At 40.2% G+C, this 20,893-nt stretch overlaps 2 protein-coding genes across 5 annotated transcripts; both read left to right on the forward strand.

Moving 5' to 3' along the window:
- On the forward strand, positions 3,350 to 5,381 carry LOC107611348 (protein NRT1/ PTR FAMILY 4.6-like). Its single transcript, XM_016313285.1, has 2 exons — positions 3,350 to 3,839; positions 5,071 to 5,381. The coding sequence occupies exons 1-2, from the start codon at positions 3,350 to 3,352 to the stop codon at positions 5,379 to 5,381; spliced, it is 801 nt and encodes a 266-aa protein (XP_016168771.1).
- LOC110266008 lies at positions 6,587 to 11,912 on the forward strand. 4 transcript variants are annotated; one of them, XR_002352823.1, is made up of 4 exons: positions 6,587 to 7,061; positions 8,431 to 8,678; positions 10,790 to 10,922; positions 11,750 to 11,907. XR_002352823.1 is itself a non-coding variant. In XM_021109677.1 (3 exons), exons 1-3 carry the CDS (start codon positions 6,984 to 6,986, stop codon positions 11,897 to 11,899), a joined length of 375 nt encoding a protein of 124 aa, XP_020965336.1. In that variant the 5' UTR covers positions 6,587 to 6,983; the 3' UTR covers positions 11,900 to 11,912. The 4 variants fall into 4 exon arrangements, 2 of the variants coding, with proteins under 2 accessions (XP_020965336.1, XP_020965335.1); XR_002352822.1 differs by having other exon boundaries at positions 11,517 to 11,904; XM_021109677.1 differs by lacking the exon at positions 8,431 to 8,678 and having other exon boundaries at positions 11,736 to 11,912.

Here is a 20,893-nt window from a genome sequence, read left to right on the forward strand (position 1 = left end):
TCCATCGAATCAGCGTATCAAATTTTGTATTCTCTATTCATTTTTGCACACATAATTTGTGTATACAGATGACGAAATATTATACACCTGAATAATTATATTCTGCATTCTTTACATCTTCATATTAAAATAAATTAGAAAATTACATACTAATTAACGAGGCGTTTAACTAAGAAAATAATTTTGTCAGAATAACATAACAATAAAAATAAACCGTCAATCAATAATAATAACAATAAATGGTATATAATGGTGTGATATTACATTTAATGGTGTAAGATTACTCATTTTTCGTTTGATAGTTATGTGCTGGCCAAATTTTAATGGAAAAGTATGAGGAGACAATAGCCTTATTGTACAATGTGTACAATGGGTTTAATTGTAATTAAAATTAAATTATAGGTAGTTATTTAATTTTGAATTCTTTCTAATTTGAAATTTGAATTAAATTAGGATTATCCTAAGTCATAGAATCAAAACAACAAACCCCTCTCTCAATCCGCCATTACTTCCTTTCTCTCCATCGCTTCTTCTCTAACCAACCCTTATCTCTCTTCTTCGTTTTCTCAACCCAGATCACCCCAACCATCACCCCCAGCCAACCAACCACCGTCGCCCACCCTATCTCTCTTCTCTTTCTTTCCTCTTTCTCCCATTTCTCCCTGCCTTGTTCGCTGCCCCACGCCCCTGTTCGCGCCTGCCAGCTCCGGCGAGCAACACCCCGATGCAATCCAACAGCGGCTAAGTTCTGTGCCGCTGCGACACCATCACTGCCCCCGTTCTTCTTTCTCTCCTTCATCAACGCAGGTTCCATCCCTTTTCTTGTTCCCGGTTCTTTCTATTTTATTTATTTCATTGCTTTTAATTCTGGTTCCTGCATATAGATTAGGCTTAGGACTAGTTAATATCTGTTGCTAGATTGAATGTGTTTGCTGGCTGAATTTTATGGGTTGATTGCTGCTTCCATTAAACTCAATGCTCTGTTTACACATGATGCACACCATATGCTCGATGAAATGCTTAAATGAAATCTGTATGTTTAATTCTTATGTATGGCCAGTATTTGACTTAAATTCTATTTTCATGAAGCATTATAATTTACAATTGTGCAGTTTCATGTGATTTCTAATGATGTTTGAGCTTGAATTTTGTTATGCACTTGTTTGTGATTTTTTATCAAAACACCAATTTGGTTAAAAAATTCAGATGTTATCAATTGTTTGGTATATTTTTAAGAAGTGCATACCATGTTTTATTGAGTGATTTGAATGAAATGGTTTATTCATGTTGGTTTTGAACATAAATGATCACATGCATCATCACTCATTCTTTGAAGTTTTTGAGCAATTAAAATTAGATTTCATCAAAATTATTGCTTTTTGAACAAAGAGCTGTGTGTATGTGATTATTTTGTACTCTTTGACATGAATAAGTGGGCTTCTTTATTATTGTCTTGATTATTTTCTTTGTGCTAATTTTGATTAACCCTTGCAAATTCAATACACAATTGCAATAACTAAGCTTTCCAGCCTCAATTCACATACACATGAACACGTAGCAAACCATGATGTCGTCGAGGGTGAGAAATCTAATATAGTGAGCAACGTTCGTTGAATGTACTGATAATGAATGGTTATTTTCATGTGAATTAGATGTTCATACTCAATCCAAGTGGCGTATTTATTTTTATGTTTAATGCTTACCCAAATGCATCATAAAAATTCATGATTCAACCAAATTTATGAAGGTTTTATGTTCATGGTATGCTTTTATGTATGAGAAATTTGTATGTGTTAATTAAGCATGGCATATTAATGTGACGTTGGATGAAACTAGGTCTTCCTTGGATTAACTTTTATTGGTATATGAATTTATATGATTTAATGTAAATTGTATGTATAAGCATGAGATTGTTGAATATGAAAAACAGCGAATGTTATTATCATTATTAAGATTTAATTTGATAATGAAAATTAAATAGCCAAGAGTTAGTTATCAACGGATGGACGACTTAATATGCTTCCTGCATGTTTAGTTTGGAATATACATATGATCACACATAATAAACACTAAATGAATAAAAAGAACAACTCTAGTCACCATTGACTCTGAAACCGATGTCTGGACTATGTGCTTGGTAGTTGTATCTACTGCATGTTCATGTATGTGATGTATAGTGACATTGTTTGTGCTGGTTAGTGAAGTTTCTTTTTTGGTCTACGAGCTTGGTAGAATGATTGACTTGATTTGTTTTTTATGGTTGCATTGTTTGTGCTGGTTAGTGAGGTTTCAAACAAATGATATATACTAAGGATTTATCTTATTATTTTTTTTTTGGAATTGTAGGCCATGTAACTATCGGATGTTATTGAGGTTGGAAGTGAAGAGATGGATCTTGGTTACGAGGTTTGGACTCTAGAGGTCGGTGCTCATGTTGGCCGCAATGAGCCCCACCAATTTAATGGGTTCATGCTTTTGTTAAACTCATTCGACAATAGTTAGTTTCTGTTGGACATGACTTTAAGTACGTAATTCATGTATTAGATACTATAGACGAAAATGATTATCTGGTCTGGAAAGAATGGGTTTATTTTAAAAAAAATTTGGATGTTCGTTTCTAAATATTAATGATGTTCACCATTATTGTATCCATCCAGATGGTTAATTTATTAGACAAGACGGATGTTCATTCTGATTATATGATCTCACTTATTAATTACACGATTATTGCTACTTACAAATGTTTGATGTTCATTTTTACATATAACTGGATGTTCAGATCGTGGTCACTATAGCGTCTATTCAGGACGCTTCATGAAATCTTGGCTTAATGTCAAAATTCAAGAACTCAATGCTTAACAAATTCAAGTCATTTGACTTTGGAAAAGTAAACATAAATCTCTAGATAAAGACATGATGTTCGTTATAGTAAGAAACTAGATGGTTATTTTCACAGAAAAAATGGATGTTCACTTTCGCTATAACATATGTTCAGAATACTTCATGGAAACTCGAATCAAGTTTAAATTTCAAGAACTCAAAGCTTAACAATTTCAAGTCGTTCCACTTTGGAAAACTAAAGATAAATCCCTGAATAAAGACATAGTTAGACGGATGTTCGTTTTAACTAGAATAAAGATGGTTCCTTTCACAGAGAAAATGGATGTTCACTTTCATGCATTTTTTAAAATGTCATGCCTGAGTGAATGAAGACCAACATATTCACAAAATTACAAAAGGTAAAAGAGGGTCCACAATGCTAAGAATCCTCCCGATTTTCATGTCAACCATAATGCTAAATTGTTGCCTAGCTCAACTTTCCACCTTCTCAATCCAACAATCATCCACCATGGACACAAATCTTGGTTCCTTCAAGGTCCCACCAGCTTCTCTCCCTGTATTCCCAGTTCTCTTCATCATGGTTCTTGCCCCCATGTACGACCACGCCATCCTCCCATTCGCAAGAAAAATAACCAGAACCGAAACCGAAATCACGCATTTACAAAGAATTGGAACAGGGTTGGTTCTTTCCATAGTGGCCATGGCAGTTGCCGCGTTAGTCGAAACAAAGAGAAAGAAAACGGCGTTGATTCATGGTCTAACGGATTCAACGGAGCCTCTTCCCATAATGTTCTTGTGGGTGGTGTTACAGTACTTGTTTCTTGGCTCTGTTGATCTTTTCACTCTTGCTGGGATGATGGAGTTCTTCTTCACTGAAGCGCCATGGAGCATGAGGTCTATTGCAACCGCCCTTTCTTGGGCTTCTCTTGCCATGGGATATTACTCCAGCACTGTTCTTGAGTCGGCGATGATGGATGTTGACTCCTCAGTAGACGGATGTTCAGTCGCGTGAGGAGCGATGGAGTTCCTTCCCGCAAGGGCGTAGGTGCGACGAAGCTGGGTGCTACAGCTCCGGTCGAAGGAATCAGAGGCTCTACGTCGCCGGGGATAAAAGGGTTAAAGGGAAAAAATTTGAATTAGGTAAAAATTAGGAGTAAAAGGCCATATGAAATGAGGGTTACTGATGGTTAAATTACATTATTAATTTAGATTGGGCCAAATAAACAGCCCATTGTATGAATTGTATAGATATCTCATTGTCTCCTTAGCAAAACTCAATTTTAATAAAACTGCTGAATTCCTAGACTTTCTCTAACTATAAGAGTTGTCATTGTATTAAGAGATTAGTTGTAGCTGTTTAAATATATAAGTCTTTTTATATTTTGTCTTACCTAATATTTTTGTAATTTTTATATATTTAAAAGATTGGATAAATAACATGCATTTGTATATTTATTTGTTGATTAGGATATTTTATAAATAATCTATGGGTTAAACTTTTATGTTTTAGAATTTTTATATTTTTTCTTCTCACATAGCATATATCCAGTTTTATTTAAAAGATTAGATAAATAACACGCATTGTGTATCTAAAATCTAATTAGGACTTTTTTTATAAATGATTTATAGTTTAGGCTTGCATGTTTTAGAATTTTTATATTTTTTATTTTCACGTAACATCTATATAATTTTTGTGTATTTAAAAGATTAAATAGAAAACACTCATTTATGTATTTAAAATCTGATTAGGATATTTTCATAAATAATTTATGGTTTAGGTTTGTATGTTTTAGAATTTTATTAGCGCGTAGTTATTTTTTTCGTATAATGCAATCAATTAGGTGTATTTACAGTATTAAGAGAAAACAAAATATGTCTTTGCATGATCAGATCATATTAGAGATGATTTGTATCATTTGGCTGAACACTCATCGCTTTTGAGTGGATGAGCCTATAATAAATGCATTCATTGAGAGGTGGTGTAAGACTCAAAAATTTCAAAAAAAAAAAAAATCTTATTAAAAGCTAGTTTTGATTTATTTATTCATTAAGTACTTTAATCTCAGAAATTATTTTATTAAAGATAATTAAAATAAATTTTGATTAATTAAATTTAAAATAATTTAAGATTTTATCTGATTTTAAGAATTACCCTTACTATTTTTAATTCACAAATCCTAATTTTTAACATAGCAAAACCCTAACCCCAACATCATTTTCATCTCCCAGCCGCCATAACCCTCCTCCTCCTTTTCCTTCTTGACGCTGTCGAGCCCACACCCATCCTCCTCACACACCGTCTTCCTGCAAATACACTCACAGACGCCCTCCCCTCGCCCACTTTCACGCCGTTGCTCATCCACACACACCCTTACACCGACACAGAAAAGAGAGGGGTGTCATTGCTGATTCATTTCCATTGCTGCCAGCTGCGCCGTCGCGGAGGAGCTTCTCTGTCGCCGCGAGCTGCAACCACCACCGTGAAGTCCGTCGCCATGGCTGCAGCTGTTCGCGCCATCGTCCTCGCCGAAGGGAGCTAGCATCGCCGTCATCCATGGGTGAAGCAGAGGAGAGAGATCCGCGAGGAAGGGGGGACCGCGACCTATTCAGCCGCCACTCGTGTCGCCGCGTCGTTTGGTTCGGGTGATAGTGTTGGTTTTGCTTGTGTTATTAGAGATTGTAATGGGAGCTGGCAAAGGGGGTGTTTGGGAATGATTGAGAGTAATAGTATTCTTCAAGGAGAATTGTTTGCTATTTGGAGAGGATATCTCTTAGCTTGGGATGTGGGTCAACGAGATGTTATCTGTGAGACGGATTGTGTGGAAGCATTTAATCTTGTTACTCAAGATGGTTTTGGGTTTATTGATCCACTGGTGCTCAAAATAAGAGATATCATGCATTGGAATTGGCGTGTTGACTTTCGTTTGATTATGAGAGATGCAAACACGGTGGCAGATACTATGGCAAAGATGGCGATGAAGTTACAACTTTCGCATGTGGAGCTTCTTTCACCTTGGGAGGAGTTTAAGAGTAGTCTTAAACGGGACTGTCCCTCTATTTAAGCAGTTCCTTGTTTTGTTTCTTTTATTTTTCTTTGTTTAATTTATTTCAGTCACCAAAAAATTAGATTTCAAAATAAATACAATATAACCTAAATTGATTTAGGAATTTTCAAACCCTAATTAATCCAAAATCCCCAATTACAATACACAAATCCTAATCCTAACTTTTACCAAATTGAATCCTAAGCCCCCAAACACAAACAGCAGCCGCAGCTGCAGCCCCCCTTTTGTCCAACAAACACACGCACACACAAATCAGAAAAAGAAAGAAAGAAAAAGAAAGGGGAAATGGAAGCAGGGGAAAGAGAGAAGAGAGGGAGCTGTGATCCATAGAGAAAGGAGGAGAGAGATTGTCGTTGCCAGCTGTGCCACCACCACCACGTCCAGCTGCCGCTGCGCCGCTGTGTTGCACAGAGGAGGGAGAGTGCGCGAAGAGCAGAAGGAAGAGAGAGGAATAACGTGCGTGAGGGAGCTCAGTCGCGGGGAGAGGAGACATGTGTCTGACTCGTCGCCACTGTTCCGTCCAGCCCGACCCGTCGGCATCGCCGCTGGTCTGCATTGGAGCCGCCGTCATCACCATTGAAGCCGAGGAGAGAGAGAGAGTTCGCAAGGAGAGAGGGGACGTGCATGTGGTGTCGCTGTCGCCGTCTTCATCTAAACCGCCGCCAGATCCGCCGCTGCCGCCGCTAAGGGAAGCCGCCGTCGCTATCGTCACTCTCACCGCGACCTGTCACCGTCGCTGGAGCCAGCCACTTTCATCGCCGTTCATGCCGTCACCACTCCTCGCCACTGCCGAGCCGTCGTCGGACTGTGCACCGCCATGCATGGCCGTTCCTAGTTGGCGCAATGGCTGGTGGTTGCCTCTGCTTTCGGTGTAAGCACCCCGTCGGAGCTCAGTCACCATTCTGCTCTCCAGGAGTTGTCACCGGAGCTGCGGCTGCTCCACCGCTGCCTCTGCTGTCGGAAACCGCCGCTTCTCTGAATTCTCTGTCTTGATAAGCTCTAACCTTACTTCTAAATCTCCCTGTTTGTTAAGTGCGTTATTACGGAGCGTGTTGATGAGGCTGTTGTGCTAGGTTTATGGTTACCGCGAGTTTTCTGTTATACACCAACACCGGAACTGTTGCTACTTCACTCAGTAATTTCTTCTCTGTTACGGTAAGCGTTTCCGTTTCGAAAAGTCCTTTAGTCATTATTTTGTTACCTTAAGCTAAGGTTTTGCGGCCTTAATTGCTATAATCAAGGTTCTAAAAACCGGATCCGACTAGTCAGTTCAATCAAGTTAACCGGAAATTTGTCATCTGGTCGATCCAGTCCATTCTCAAAACCGTCTTATAAAAAATCAATAAAAAATCGGTCGAACTAACGATTAACCGTCAAACCGGATGAACCAGATGGGTTTTTAAAAGCACCGGTTTCCAAAATCCAACGCTGAAAAAAAAATAAATAGCTAAAACGCTGAAACCAAAAATCCCTCCTTTCCCTTTTTTCCTTTTCACTCAAAAATCCCTAATTTGTCCCTTGATCCCCTCACTCCCTCTCTTCTCTTCGAAGTTCCAACAGCCACCAGCCCACCACCCACTAGCTATCATCCGAAACCCATCACTCACACTCTTCGTCGAACCTTTCTTCTCGCTGTGGGTGCCATCGTCGCTAGTGGTAAAGTCTGCTTAACCATCTTCTCGATGTTCCTCTTCTCCTGGCCGTCGCAAGAAGGGCTGCATTGAGCTCCTGGCATCGCGTCGCGAAGGATTGCTGGGTCCATAGGTAGTTGTCTGTCCGAGCTCTCTCTCTCTCTCTCTCTTGTTCGAGCTCTCTCTCTCTGCTTCCCTTTTCGTCGCTGTCACTTCTGATTCCATCAAGTTGCTGAGTTAGTATAATACTGATTCTGTGATTCTGATTTGTTGGATTTACTATTTGAAGTTGTTGAGTCGTAGGGAATTTGTTCTGCTGCCGTGAACTTCTCAGTTTTTTTATTTTGTTAATTTTTTTGTTAATCATTCTGTAATTTGGATTTTTTATTTGCGTTTTACAGAAATTTTCAATTTGTTTACTGTGCAATAGTATTGCTATACTTTGTACTCGGGTAGATAATTTTCTAATTTCTATGTCAATTGATAAAGTGTGTTCAGGCCCATTATTGGTCCAAACCCTATAACAGTACAGTGGATGCTGATTGTTGTTTGTGTGGTTTGTTTGTTACAGAAAGTACAAAAGGCTCTTTTGCAATCCGATGTTCATTCAAAATTTGCTTGAGTTTTTTATTTATTTTGAATGCTATATAGAATATTTTGGATTCTGGGTTTTGAGGCTCTGGATTTTTGAATGCTATATTCAATGTTGTGATTTGTATATTGAATTTTTTTTATAATTTCACTGTATATTTAATTAACCCGGTTTAACCACGGTTCGACTCTGGTCGAACCAGTGAACCATTGAACCAGTCACTTGATTGGTTCAATGACTGGTCCGGTTCTCAGAACCTTGGCTATAAGATTGATTCTTGGTTATTCTATGTTGTGATTAGAGTTGTTGTGGTTGCTGCGTAAGAGGTTTGGAGCTGAGGTTGCAGCTGCCGCAAGAGTTAGTTGTTATGGGAACCTCAATGACATGGAAGCATTTGCCTCCACTCATTTATGCATTAGCATTTTGCTTAATTGCTATCAATGTTGCTGCTGATGATGATCAGAGTCCTTATTATGGATGCCACAACTCTCCCTACCACCCAGCTCCACAAGCGGCGCCACCTGCACATGAACCTCACCCACCCTATATGTACAAGTCTCCCCCTCCTCCATTTTCATACATTTACAAGTCTCCACCACCCACCATATATCAACAAATCTCCTCATCCTCCCTCTCCCTTTCTACCCTTTCTGAAATATTTTATTATATTCTTGTCCGAATCTTTGTTCATGTTTCATGAAAGCTTTTCCAAAGGTTCTTTTCTGGTGCCTGACATTAGAAGGCTCTACACTGTAGAACACTGCTTCGACGTGTTGCCCCAATTTATCCTTGCAGTCAAGGATCTTTTGGAGTCCGTCCAAGCACCAAGTGGAGGAAGTGTAGTTTGGTGAGAGAACAATGATTGCAAACATGGAGTCTTCAATTGCTGTGAGAAGTTCATGTGAAATAAAGTCACCTTTGCGAAGGTTGGTCTCATCAATGAAGGTAATGATTCCCTTCCTTGTGAGTGCGGCATAGAGATGGCTAGTAAATCCATTGCCTGAGTAACACATCATACTTGCATGATTTTGAAGAAGTAGAAGAGGTGGAAGCCATGTATATAGAGAAGAGGATTACGAGTAAACTGGGTTTGTGTTAGAGTAATACGGAAAGTGAATAGGATAGTAGAAGCAGCGAGCGAGAGAAAAACTTCTATAATGCGGAAAGTGAATAGGATAGTAGAAGCAGCGAGCGAGAGAAAAGCTTCTATAATACTGGAAACTGAAAACTGGAACTGGAATGTAATGTAATATCGGAAGATGAGAGACAGAGAGATTCCGAACTTGAAAAGCTTCTATAATATGGAAACTGAAAATCGGAAACTGGAATTTAATATAATGTTGGGTTGAGATTGATTTATAGTGTAGACTCTGTTTCGTTCTCACTCTATAATTGGCTATTTTTTTTTATCGCAAAAAGGGAAAGTGGTTTGTACGGCAAAACGCCAAAACAAATGGTTTTGTATTTTCACTTTTTCAGAGTGAGAATGAAACAGAATATAAGTCAATCTCAACCCAACATTATATAAACTTTTTAAGTTCGGCATCTCTCGGTCTTGCTTCTTCTAATATTACATTAAATTCCAGTTTCCAGTTTTGTATTATAGAAGCTTTTCTCTCCGTCTAGCTGCTTTTACTATACTATTCACTCTAACACAAACCCAGTTATCTTTCTTCTTTGCTCGTAATCGTCTTCTCTGTATACATGGCTTCTACTTCTTCAAGATCATGCAAGTATGATGTGTTCATCACAGCTTCAGGGTGAAGACCCTCGCAATGGATTCACTAGCCATCTCTATGCGCACTCACAATGAAGGGAATCACTACCTTCATTGATGAGACCAACCTTCGCAAAGGTGACGTTATTTCACATGAATTTCTCACAGCAATTGAAGACTCCATGTTTGCAATCATTGTTCTCTCACCAAACTACGCTTCCTCCACTTGGTGCTTAAACGAGTTCCAGAAGATCCTTGAATGAAGCATAAGTTGGGGCAATACGTCGAAGCGGTGTTCTACGGTGTGGAGCCTTCTGATGTCAAGCACTTTCGGAGAAGCTTTCATGAAACATGAACAAAGATTCAAACAAAAAAGTGACAAGGTTAGAACATGAAGACATGTGTTAACACAATTTGCCGGTTACTCTGGTTGGAGCTCTAAAAATCAGTAAGCTCACTAATAATCATTCACTTCATTTGTTGTTGTGGTAAATTATGTTAACAAAGTAAGGAAAACAACGTAACAAAAAAATAATATAGAAAAATACTATTCATATGATAAAATATTTCAGAGCATATATAGCAGAATATATCATGAATTCCAAAAAATTGTGATTTGGCCGTAAATATTATTTTTGTTGTAAGCTTGTTGCATGTCTGAATATAGGGAGAGGGAAAATAATTAGGCAAAAACAAAAGGAAGTTATATAAAAACATCAAAGGAAAGAGGATCCAAGCAAAGATGTAGAAAAGAGAATAGCGTTATAGCAGGGACATAGTTGCCATTACACACTAAAGTTACAATAGTCAACGCACTTTTATGCCTTCTCTAAACATCATTTTAGTTTGTGGTTTGGAAAACATAAAAAGAACATATTTCATTAATGAAAGGATAGAAGGTCCATATTTTAGTTTTGCAGCAGAGGTTTTTCATGGGTTGCAGGAACAAGTAATGACAACTGCTTCTAGGAGCCATAGATTGATCGTTCGTGTTCAAAATATTGAGGCTTCCTTACCGCCATTGGAGAAGGCTGTATTGGCACAAACAAGTCACATACACTTTGCTTATACATCTGGTACGATTTCTTTTGAGCAGTTATTTCACCTTGTGTGGATTTACTGGAAATGGTTCCTTGGAATCTGATAATGATAGTTTCTTTATGCATGGTTTTGCTTTTGAAAGATAAAGTCATTGTATTTCTCTATATAGATAGATTGAGCCATCTGGCCAATCGCTCTATAAAGTTTCATTTGCTTTGTCTGACATTGTCAATACTTAATATAATGACCCCTGTTAGCTTGCATGCCCTTAAATTGTTAGGAGAAATCTAAATATTTAGAAAACCTGATTACTTAAACCTTCTAGTGACATACGCACCATATTTTGTTCACGTTTGCATTCTTTTTTGTTTTGCCGGATTACTTAATGTTTCGATTTGACTAGAGATATAATTATTATTATTCTCAAAGGTGGATTTTCTTGGCCATCATTATTACTTTTGGGTTTTATGATCCTTTATGATTTTTCTTCTAGTGGTGCTTGTTATTATGCCATTTTGGTATTAGGATTGATTTCATTATAATCAGTAAATTCAGAACCATACATATCAGTAAATAGTAGTTTTTTTTATATATGAGTTGCTTTTAGGGAGTTAATTTATCCTATGCAGTAGGATTTCTAGTGTATCCACAAATACAGATATGGGTCTGCTTGTTGCTGGAACTGAATATTGTGGTGCGTTTGAGGAGAGGTTGAAGAAACTGATGGAGGAAATTAAACAAAGTGATGAGATAATACTTTTTATCGATGAAATGCACACTCTAATTGGAGCTGGAGCAGCTGAAAGGGCTATTGATGCTGTTAACATACTAAAACCTTCTCTTGGAAGGGCTATTGATGCAGGTGGAGCATATTATCAGAGAGGAGAACATGATGGCTGCCCAGGAGATCATTGAACTGTTCTGTGAATTAATTGCTGTGAGACTTCCAATAATCGAGGCACAAAGGTATTCTAGCTTTGTTTGCTTGTTTGAATTTACTTTACATCATTGACATCCAAGTATGATTTACATAAATTCAAAGACTTGAATTCAGATTAAGCTTAAAATAATTCACCAAAGCTCATCTTATTCTTGCATAAATAAAAAAGTGTTAAAAGAGTGATTGAAGGTGCTAAGCTTATCAATTTAGCTATAATTCGCCATCGATCGAATTCTGTTAACTAGCATAGTTCATGAGATTTTCAGGAAGAATGGGATGATAGCACTGTGAGTAGCTATGTATAAAAAATGCTAATGCAGAACAGAATGGAGGCATCAACCAGAAGAGAAAGAGTACTCGCTTATGCTTTCTCCCAACAGGTAAACGTCTTAACACTATTTGCATAGAAGGAATGGATAGTGCAGGGAGGAAGTTACCGGATCGGAGAGGCTGACGACGGTGATGAAGAACGAGGAAGACGGCGACGCTCTCTGGAACCAAGAAGACGGCGACGCTCTCTGGAGCGCACAAGATGGCGACGCTCTCTGACGCGACGACGTTCTTCTCGGCTAGGTGAGGCACGCGCGAAAGCTGCGGTGACCTTGGTAGGGCGTGGTGGAGGAAGCCTCTTTGTCTTCTTTCCGAGGGAGAAGAGACGAGATTGAAGAGAAAGAGAGGGAGATACAAACACTGAGGAGATACGAAGGTCGGGTGAGGAATTTAGCAAAACAAAGAATAAATCAATAAAGTGATTTTTTTAGTATTTTTTAGATTTGTGTAATATTTTTGGTATCAATGATTGATTAGGGTTTATGAAGATAAATAATTTTGTTAGATGTGTTTTTGTTTTTGTTTTTTAGATTATTTAAATTTTAAAATAATAAAATTAAATATTTTGATTAATTTAAAAGAATAATTTTTGTCTAATATATCAAAAAAGATATTTAAGTCTTTTAAAAAATTAAATAAAAAATATTTTTTATTTTTATTAAATTATAAGAGTATTTTAGTAAAATTAGTGATATGATATATATTTTTTTTAAAAAATCTGATGTGGAAAATAAATTTTACATGGCTTGTTATTTGTTCATATTTTAAACGTATCGGTACGTATAAATTTACCATTGTATCGATGCAAACACCTTATATTAATATCTTATATTTTTGAGAAAATGACAAATCCGTCCCGACCTTTTTTTTAGAAGACATTTTTGTCCCTGATGATTGCAAAATACAATGATGTCCCTGACCCTTCAAAATTTTGGACAAATCTATCCCCCGTTAATCTCAGCCCGTTAGCCCCGTCGGAAAGTGCTGAGTTGGCTGCCGTGGCTCTGACGTGGATGTAACGGGGGGACACGTTGGCATGACTTTCTGGAAATAAGACAGATTAGTCCCCAGCCCCCTTAAACGATGCCGTTTCTCCCCCGCCCCTCCAAACACAGTTTAATCCCCATATGTAATACCCATAACACCCATGCTTTCTCGTCTGAATTACTGAAAACCCTAGAAGAGTAACGATCAAAGTCCCCCTCCCCTGTTTCTCCCTCCAAAAATTGCACTACGTGGAAGAGCAATCGGTCCGTTGTGGAGTTGCTGTGGGAGGCCAACAAGGAGGATTTCGTTGAGGGCGTACTTGCTGTCTTCCTTAGAAGGTAAGATCGTGATCCTTTTCGTTTAAGTTTTAGTTATTGTGTGGGAAGGAAGGGTGAATGCAGTGTGTGTGCATGTTGAGAGCGTGGGAAACAGGGGTATAATGTAGTGGTTTATTTCTTTTGAAAACGTTGTGTGTATGATCAGTAGGGGGGAACTTGTTCGGGCAAAGGGGTTTCGTTCAAAATTTTGGTAACTGTTTATGGACTGAGACCTTGTTGATCATTGGTTAATTTCAGATGGTTGACGTTTTTGTGGTGCCGGTTTTTCACCATGGAGGAAAGTTTGTCAGAGGGATTGATGGAGCCCTGGTTTATGAAAATGGGAAGGAAGAGAGATTCCCTGAGATGGACCTGGACTTTGTGAACTTTGGGGACCTTGTTACGTTGTTCAAGGGTTTGGGATACCAGTCATACAGGGAAGTATACTGGTATGATCCCACAAGTAGCGACATTGAGTCGGGTTTGAACAAGTTAACTGGGGATGCTGGAATAAATGCAATGCGAGAAAACATATCGAAGAACCAAAACTCTGCTGAGTTTCATATATACTTTGATCATGGAGTAGATGTCCCTGAGGTTGTTGAAGATGCTGGAAGGGATGCTGATGGGGCAGCGGATGTGGAGGTGGATGTGGATGAGATATTAGAGGAACTGAAGACATCCTCTTCATCAGATGACGGGTACGAAAGCACGGAGGATGTGCTTAACAAACCTCCACCAGCTGAAGTGGAGACCTCTAGTTCTGAGAGTGAAAAAGAAGCCAGTTGCAAGAGAAAAAGATCAACACATGGTAGAAAAAGATAGTCACCCCGAAGAAGCCAGCTGCAAGGAGGCAAGGGTCAAAGGGAAAAGCTAAGGTTGAACAAAGGAGGGTTCAGAAACGGGCCAGGGTGAATGTTAGGGGAGAAAATAGTTCAGGGGTTAATACTGGTGGTCAGGGGGCTGCTCGTCCGAATGATGAAGGAGGAGGTGGTGGTAATCCTGGTGTGGAGCCGAACAATGCAGGGGTAGGGGTTTCTACATTAGTGAGTTGCCATCAGAAATGGAAGAAATCGTATTTGAGTATGAATTCGAGGAGTTGCATACACCCATTTCATCTGATGATGAAGGTAGCAGCAGGAGATTTCCTGAATTCGACGATGGCTATGCTCACGGTGAGGGGAGATTTGAGTTGGGAACCAGATTTGCTACTGTTGAAAGGTTTAAGGAGGTGGTGAAGGATTCCTTCATAGCTGAAGGGAGGGAGCTGAAGTGGATAAAGAATGACAAGGAGAGGGTAAGGGTGGGTTGCAAGGATGAGGAGTGTCCATTCCTGGTTCATTTGTCCTATAACAAAACCTTGTAGTGTTATCAAGTAAAGACATATGTGCAAGAACATACTTGTGCAAGGGATTTAGGGAGCAATGCAGCTGACCAGCATTGGCTTAGCAAGAAGATTGAAAACAGGATGGCAACCCAACCCCACATGAACACGAAGGAGGCAACTGACTTTCTAAGAGAGGATTTTTCATTATGTCCCCACCCTAAGATGATGTACAGAGCAGTAGTTGAGGCCAGGGAGAAGATCATGGGCAATGAGAGGGACCAATACAAACGGAGCAGAGACTACTGTGAGTAGATTCTGATAAGCAATCCAGGTTCGACGGCCAGGTTGGAGCTTATGCCAGTTCCAGAATCACCTCCCGTATTTGATAAACTATACATATGCTTGGATGCTTGTAAGAAAGGGTTCAAGGATGGGTGCAGACCTTTGTTGCACCTAGATGGCTATTTTTTGAAAACCTACTATATGGGTTGGCTTCTAGCAGCAGTTTCCCAAGATGCCAACAATCAGTTCTACGTTGTTGCATATGGAGTTGTTAGGGGTGAGACCAAAGATGCTTGGAAATGGTTCCTGAATAATCTCCAGGAAGACATTGGTGACAGTGCCAGCCATGGGTGGACCTTCATATCAGACCAACAAAAAGTAAGATTTAATTATGATTAGTCAATTAGTTTAGTTTCAGATATGAAGGTTTTAATTTCACATAACATTCCTTAATGTCCTTTTTATGGTGCAGGGTTTACTGCCTGCGCTAAAGGAGGTTATGCCACATGCAAAGCTACGCAATTGTGTGATGCATATGTGGAAGAATTTCATCAATCGCTTCAAAGACTTGTACATTAGGGAGGTTGTGTGGGAGTGTGCTAGATGCACAACCATTGCAGAATTCAAGGAATGTATGGACAAACTGAAGCAAGTTAACCATGGGGCTTGGGAATATCTCAGCAGGTTTCCACCAGAAAGTTGGGTTAAGGCATATTTCTCTCATGCGGCAAAGGTTGATAACCTCACAAATAATATGTGTGAGATTTTCAATGCAAAAATAGTTACTTACCGTACGAAGCCCATCCTCACCATGTGTGAAGAAATCAGATGTTATCTGATGAGGAGGATGGTGAATCACAAACGGATCCTGGATAACCACACTGGAAAGCTAGTACCAGTACAGCAGAAGAGGATGGAGAGGTTAGTCAATCTTAGTACTAAGTGGATGGCTGAATGGGTTGGTGACAACGAGAGGAAAATGTTTGAGGTGAGCCGGAAGGCAAGCAAGGTTGATGTAGATCTAATTAAATACACTTGCTCCTGCAACAAATGGCAACTTACTGGTAACCTCTTTCTCTCTGTAGTCAGAATGATTCCTGGATTGTTTTGTTATTTTGCACATCTTTAAAACTGTTTCCCTTGTCACCTCAGGCATGCCTTGCATACATGCACTTGCTGCCATTAGAAAGAGACGGGACCAGCCACAAGACTACGTGCACCCTTGGCTGTGTATGGAGTCCATCAGGAGGACTTATGCACACTGTATTCAACCAGTGCCAAGTTCAGAGTTCTAGGCCAGAACTGAATTCACACAGCCAGACCCACCCATCATCAAAAGAGGGATTGGGCGCCCAAAGGTGCACAATTGGCAGAAAGACCCTGCAGAGCCATTGATGCAAGGGGGTAAGCTGAAGAAGTCGTTCTCTGTGTCTTGCAGCAAGTGTGGTGAGAAGGGCCATAATTACAAAACTTGCAAAGGAGCACCATCGAACCCGAATTGGAAACCGAAGACCAAAAGGCCTAAGAAGAAGAAAGAGAGCACATCCCAAGCACTTGTCTGTCTTCCTTTGTCACAGTCTGCTCCACCACCAGAGGTAAAATCAGTTGCTTAATAATGGTATATTTGCTTATAAGATCTAGCAACTATTCTGTCCCTAATGCAAGTAGTTCAGGCTTTAAAATGTCTTAGTACTTTAAACCTCAGAGATTTGTATGTCTTAGTATCTGAATCTTCAAGGATGGATCTGTATTAGTATATGAATCCTTAGGAACTAATATGTCCTCATATTAAATTGTCAGGATGCTTCACACAGCCAATCAAGCAGCTCAACACCCCAGCAGCAAGAACCTACTGTAACTGTCTAATTGTTTGTCATTATTTCCTGTTTAGTATATTTTCTGAGTATTTACTGCTTGATTATGTTGGCGTCATATATGGCAGGTTCCGAGCGGAGCTGGTTCAGCTGCGATGAACGTTGCCCCTGCTCCAACAAGAGTTACAAGATCAACAATTGTATTAGGACCACCTACCCCAACGGGATCCAGTGCCAGGCCACCCGCCCCAAGTTTAAACCAGCCCTTTAGGCCCCCAGGAAATGCTCCATCCATGGTCACCAGCACAGGTCGCCCTAAACCGTCAAAGTTCAGATCAAAACAGAAGATTTTCAGGCCACCTGCTCCACTTGCTCAAGGGCCACCACCTTGTAGCACACAGCACCAAGAACCAGTTCACCAAGCACCATCTAGCACGCAGGTAGCTGCACAGCCTCAGCAGGCCCCACCCCCACAAGCATCTAAACCAACTGTCTCAGCGTCGAAGGAGTCCAACGAATGAAGCAACTCATGTCTTATGTTATTTTGTGGCAAATGTGTCCTGCTGTAAACATTTTTTGTATTTCCCAGATATAACTATCTTTTTTTTGGGTATTAGCCTGTTTTTTTGGTAACCTGTTTGTGGTTAAGGAAAAACTTGTCATTGGTAGCATGCCATACATGTGCAGACATTACTAGCCAAGTAGTCGTCCTTTTTTTTTTGGGTTGTCAGTTACAATGAACAATGTTTGGGTTCAAAGGTTTAATGCCAGTTACTCAGGGTTTGATTACCTGTGATATAGCCAGCTTTCATTTTCTGCATTACATTGCAATATACAGGATACAAAATTCAAACATTTCTAGAAAGAATATGTTCAATTTTTTCCAGGCAACATGTAACAAAATTTATCATATTGAACCATCAATCAGTTCTTACAAACATAAAATACCAGCAATCAGGACAATTATAATCACATACATACACCATCTAATTGGATTTTTTTTGGACTCTAAACCTACAATCCTCTTCTCTAAACAATTGATCTTCTTTTCCATGCCATGCTTCCATTCATGCTCCCATTCATGCTCTTCAACGTCACCTAATTCCTTCTCTGCCTGGAACCTTGAATCACTCAACCCAAGCCTTCCAATGTGCTCATCTAACCACAAAATAAACTTGCAATGGGGTTGTCTCACCTGCACAAATTCATTCCACATATATTACCATGAAAACCTGGGTTACCCAAAACCCTAACACTAACAGATTCCCAAACAGTTATACATACCTTATAAAACGGACATCCGAGAAATAATCTGTTAGGGTTGCTGCTGGTATTCGACATGAACATGATGGCGTGTTCTCCACAGAAGCACTTCGGTGCCACGACATCTTTGCCATCCTTCCCCTTATGACCAGAACCTTCGGCGAATTGCTCTTCCCTTACTACACCTCCACTCCTTCGGGAGCAAGATGATACCCCATCCGATGCCATGCTCCCTTTCTTCGTTCACCACTTTCTCCCTTTCTGTGCAGACGAGGAAATAGGGTTCAAGATTTTGAAAGATTGGGGGTGGGGGAGAAACGGCGTCGTTTAAGGGGGCTGGGGACTAATCTGTCTTATTTCCAGAAATTCATGCCAACGTGTCCCCCCGTTACATCGACGTCAGAGCCACGGCAGCCAACTCAGCACTTTCCGACGGGGCTAACGGGCTGAGATTAACGGGGGGATAGATTTGTCCAAAATTTTGAAAGATCAGGGACATCATTGTATTTTGCAATCATCAGGGACGAAAATGTCTTCTAAAAAAAGGTCAGGGACGGATTTGTCTTTTTCTCTATATTTTTTATTTTTTCAATTTTAGACTATCACAAATATTAGTTACTCTTCAATAATAACAATACTTTTAAAATAACAAAAAATGTACAATTACCTATAAGCCTGACCCGGATGGCGGATGTGGTGGAGAAGGCAGCGAGTCACCCTGGTCCTTTGGGATATCACCGTGCTCTTCCAGTTGGTGATACTCCTCCTCCTCCTCGGACTCCACGTCCAAGTGCTCTCTGTGGAGCATGACCCTATCCTTGCGGCGTCGTGCAGCACCTTCGTGCTTTCTAACACCCCTCTCTCGGCTGGTAGGCCTCCTGGTGTTCGGTCGAACCTCCCTGGCTGCCTACGACGGTCAAGGACGTCCCAGTGAAGGTCTAGGACGTCCCTCAACTTGCTGGCAGTAGGTTGCACGTCTCCCGGTAAAATCGACCAGCCTGGGGTAATCTAGTACGTCCTACCTCGACAAGTGTTTGACATGGCAAGCTACTCTATACCAATCCCAGTAGGCCAATAGTACCGCGTCGGCCGATAGTCAAAGCACGGCTGAATGGGTATGTGGTGTCCCTCCCCAAACCGAGTCCTCCACCGGTTGTACCACCCACAAAGCTTGGTCGGCAACCAGACGTCCTCACCACGGCCCGTCGTAGTCAGGAACTTGTCAACGTTGACCGGGTTCCTTCTCGCCATTGAACTAACACTTCACACAATTGGGATGGTAGAATTCCACTATATTGAAGCATACGAGGGGGACAACAGACATCCATGTCCCCACTCTACCTCCTCATTCAGCCATAGGGGGCACATATCCTGCAGTGCAGGGTCGTCGTACAGTATCCACGTGAACTATAATGGACGCATCGAAAGAGATGTCAATGATAGTTGCTATAAAAGGTTGACTAATCTATGCAACTGAACCAAATAAAAGGGTAAATGGCTTACCTCATCCCAGAGTAACTGATCCAACTCCTAATACCATCGGCAGACCCTATGCTCGTACTGGTCCCTGTTCTGCTGTGTCATGCCGATCAACCTGTGGACACTTGTAACATTAACCACCATTCAGTCAATCTGTCTTAATAATGTTATGCGAAAAATGAAGAATAGTAAAACCAAACTAAATAGTTACCTCCCAGCCATAGGGAACATGTGACTCTGTCGCTCAGGTGGACACTACTTAGGGAACCTCTGGTATATCCAAGATACCAGTAGAGGAGTGCACCTAGCGATGTCTGTGGTAGAGCGGTGGGCCGCAGAACATAAGGAATGGTACGTCCATGCTAGCACTGCAAATCCTCAAGACAAACTTCGGCACCTCTTAAAATCGTCAAGTAGTGGGAGCCACTGGAGACGAACCTCATTATTGGACTTATCAATCATCAAGTAACCCCCTATCGTCAATAGTATGTAGCACCTCGCATACTGTCGGAGAATGGTTGGGTCATCAGTACTGGGCGGCATCTGTCAGACATGCTCCTTGCTGCTGGACTACAGGAGGCTTGACACCGAGTAGCTTTTCAACCAACTCCCAGCCCCAGTCCCCAGTTCCATACCATGTGTGAAAGTCACAAAAGCAACCACCCACGGGATCTCCATTAGCACGCAATCTGAGGTGGTATGCGACGTCCTGTAAGGTGATCATGCACTCACCCACGACAGGTGGAAGGTGCAGGTCTCTGAGCGCCAACGCTCAACGAATGTCGTGATCAGGGAGTTGTCGAACACAAAATCCCTGAGTGGCAACGCATCACCAAACCTGGCTTCCTTCAAGTACGGGACAATGACGTTCGGTGGTGGGAGTATGTGACTCACTCTCCTTGGAAGCAGTAGGCGAGGCCTCTGGTAAACAATAAAAATACTAAATCATGAATTAATTTGAATTATAAGTAAACTATTTAAGCAAATAACTACAAATCTTTAAGTTATAAATTTATTTACATAAAAAAGTTTACTTGAATAATGAAAGTATTTAGTAAAATAATTAATTTAAACGTCTATATAATACAATACAAATGAAAATGTCTTCTAAAATAAATAATGACTACACTAATAAAGGTCTATTTTATTTAAATTAAATAAAATTATGATGATTTTCAGTGGCTAAGAGAAGGGGGGTTAAATCTTAGCCCATTTTTTTTCTGCTTCTTAAAACTTGCTGGTTTTGGAAACAACTTCTCGAGACTTT

The sequence above is a fragment of the Arachis ipaensis genome, chromosome B08 (assembly GCF_000816755.2).
Source record: "Arachis ipaensis cultivar K30076 chromosome B08, Araip1.1, whole genome shotgun sequence".
Classification (NCBI taxonomy): Eukaryota; Viridiplantae; Streptophyta; class Magnoliopsida; order Fabales; family Fabaceae; genus Arachis; species Arachis ipaensis.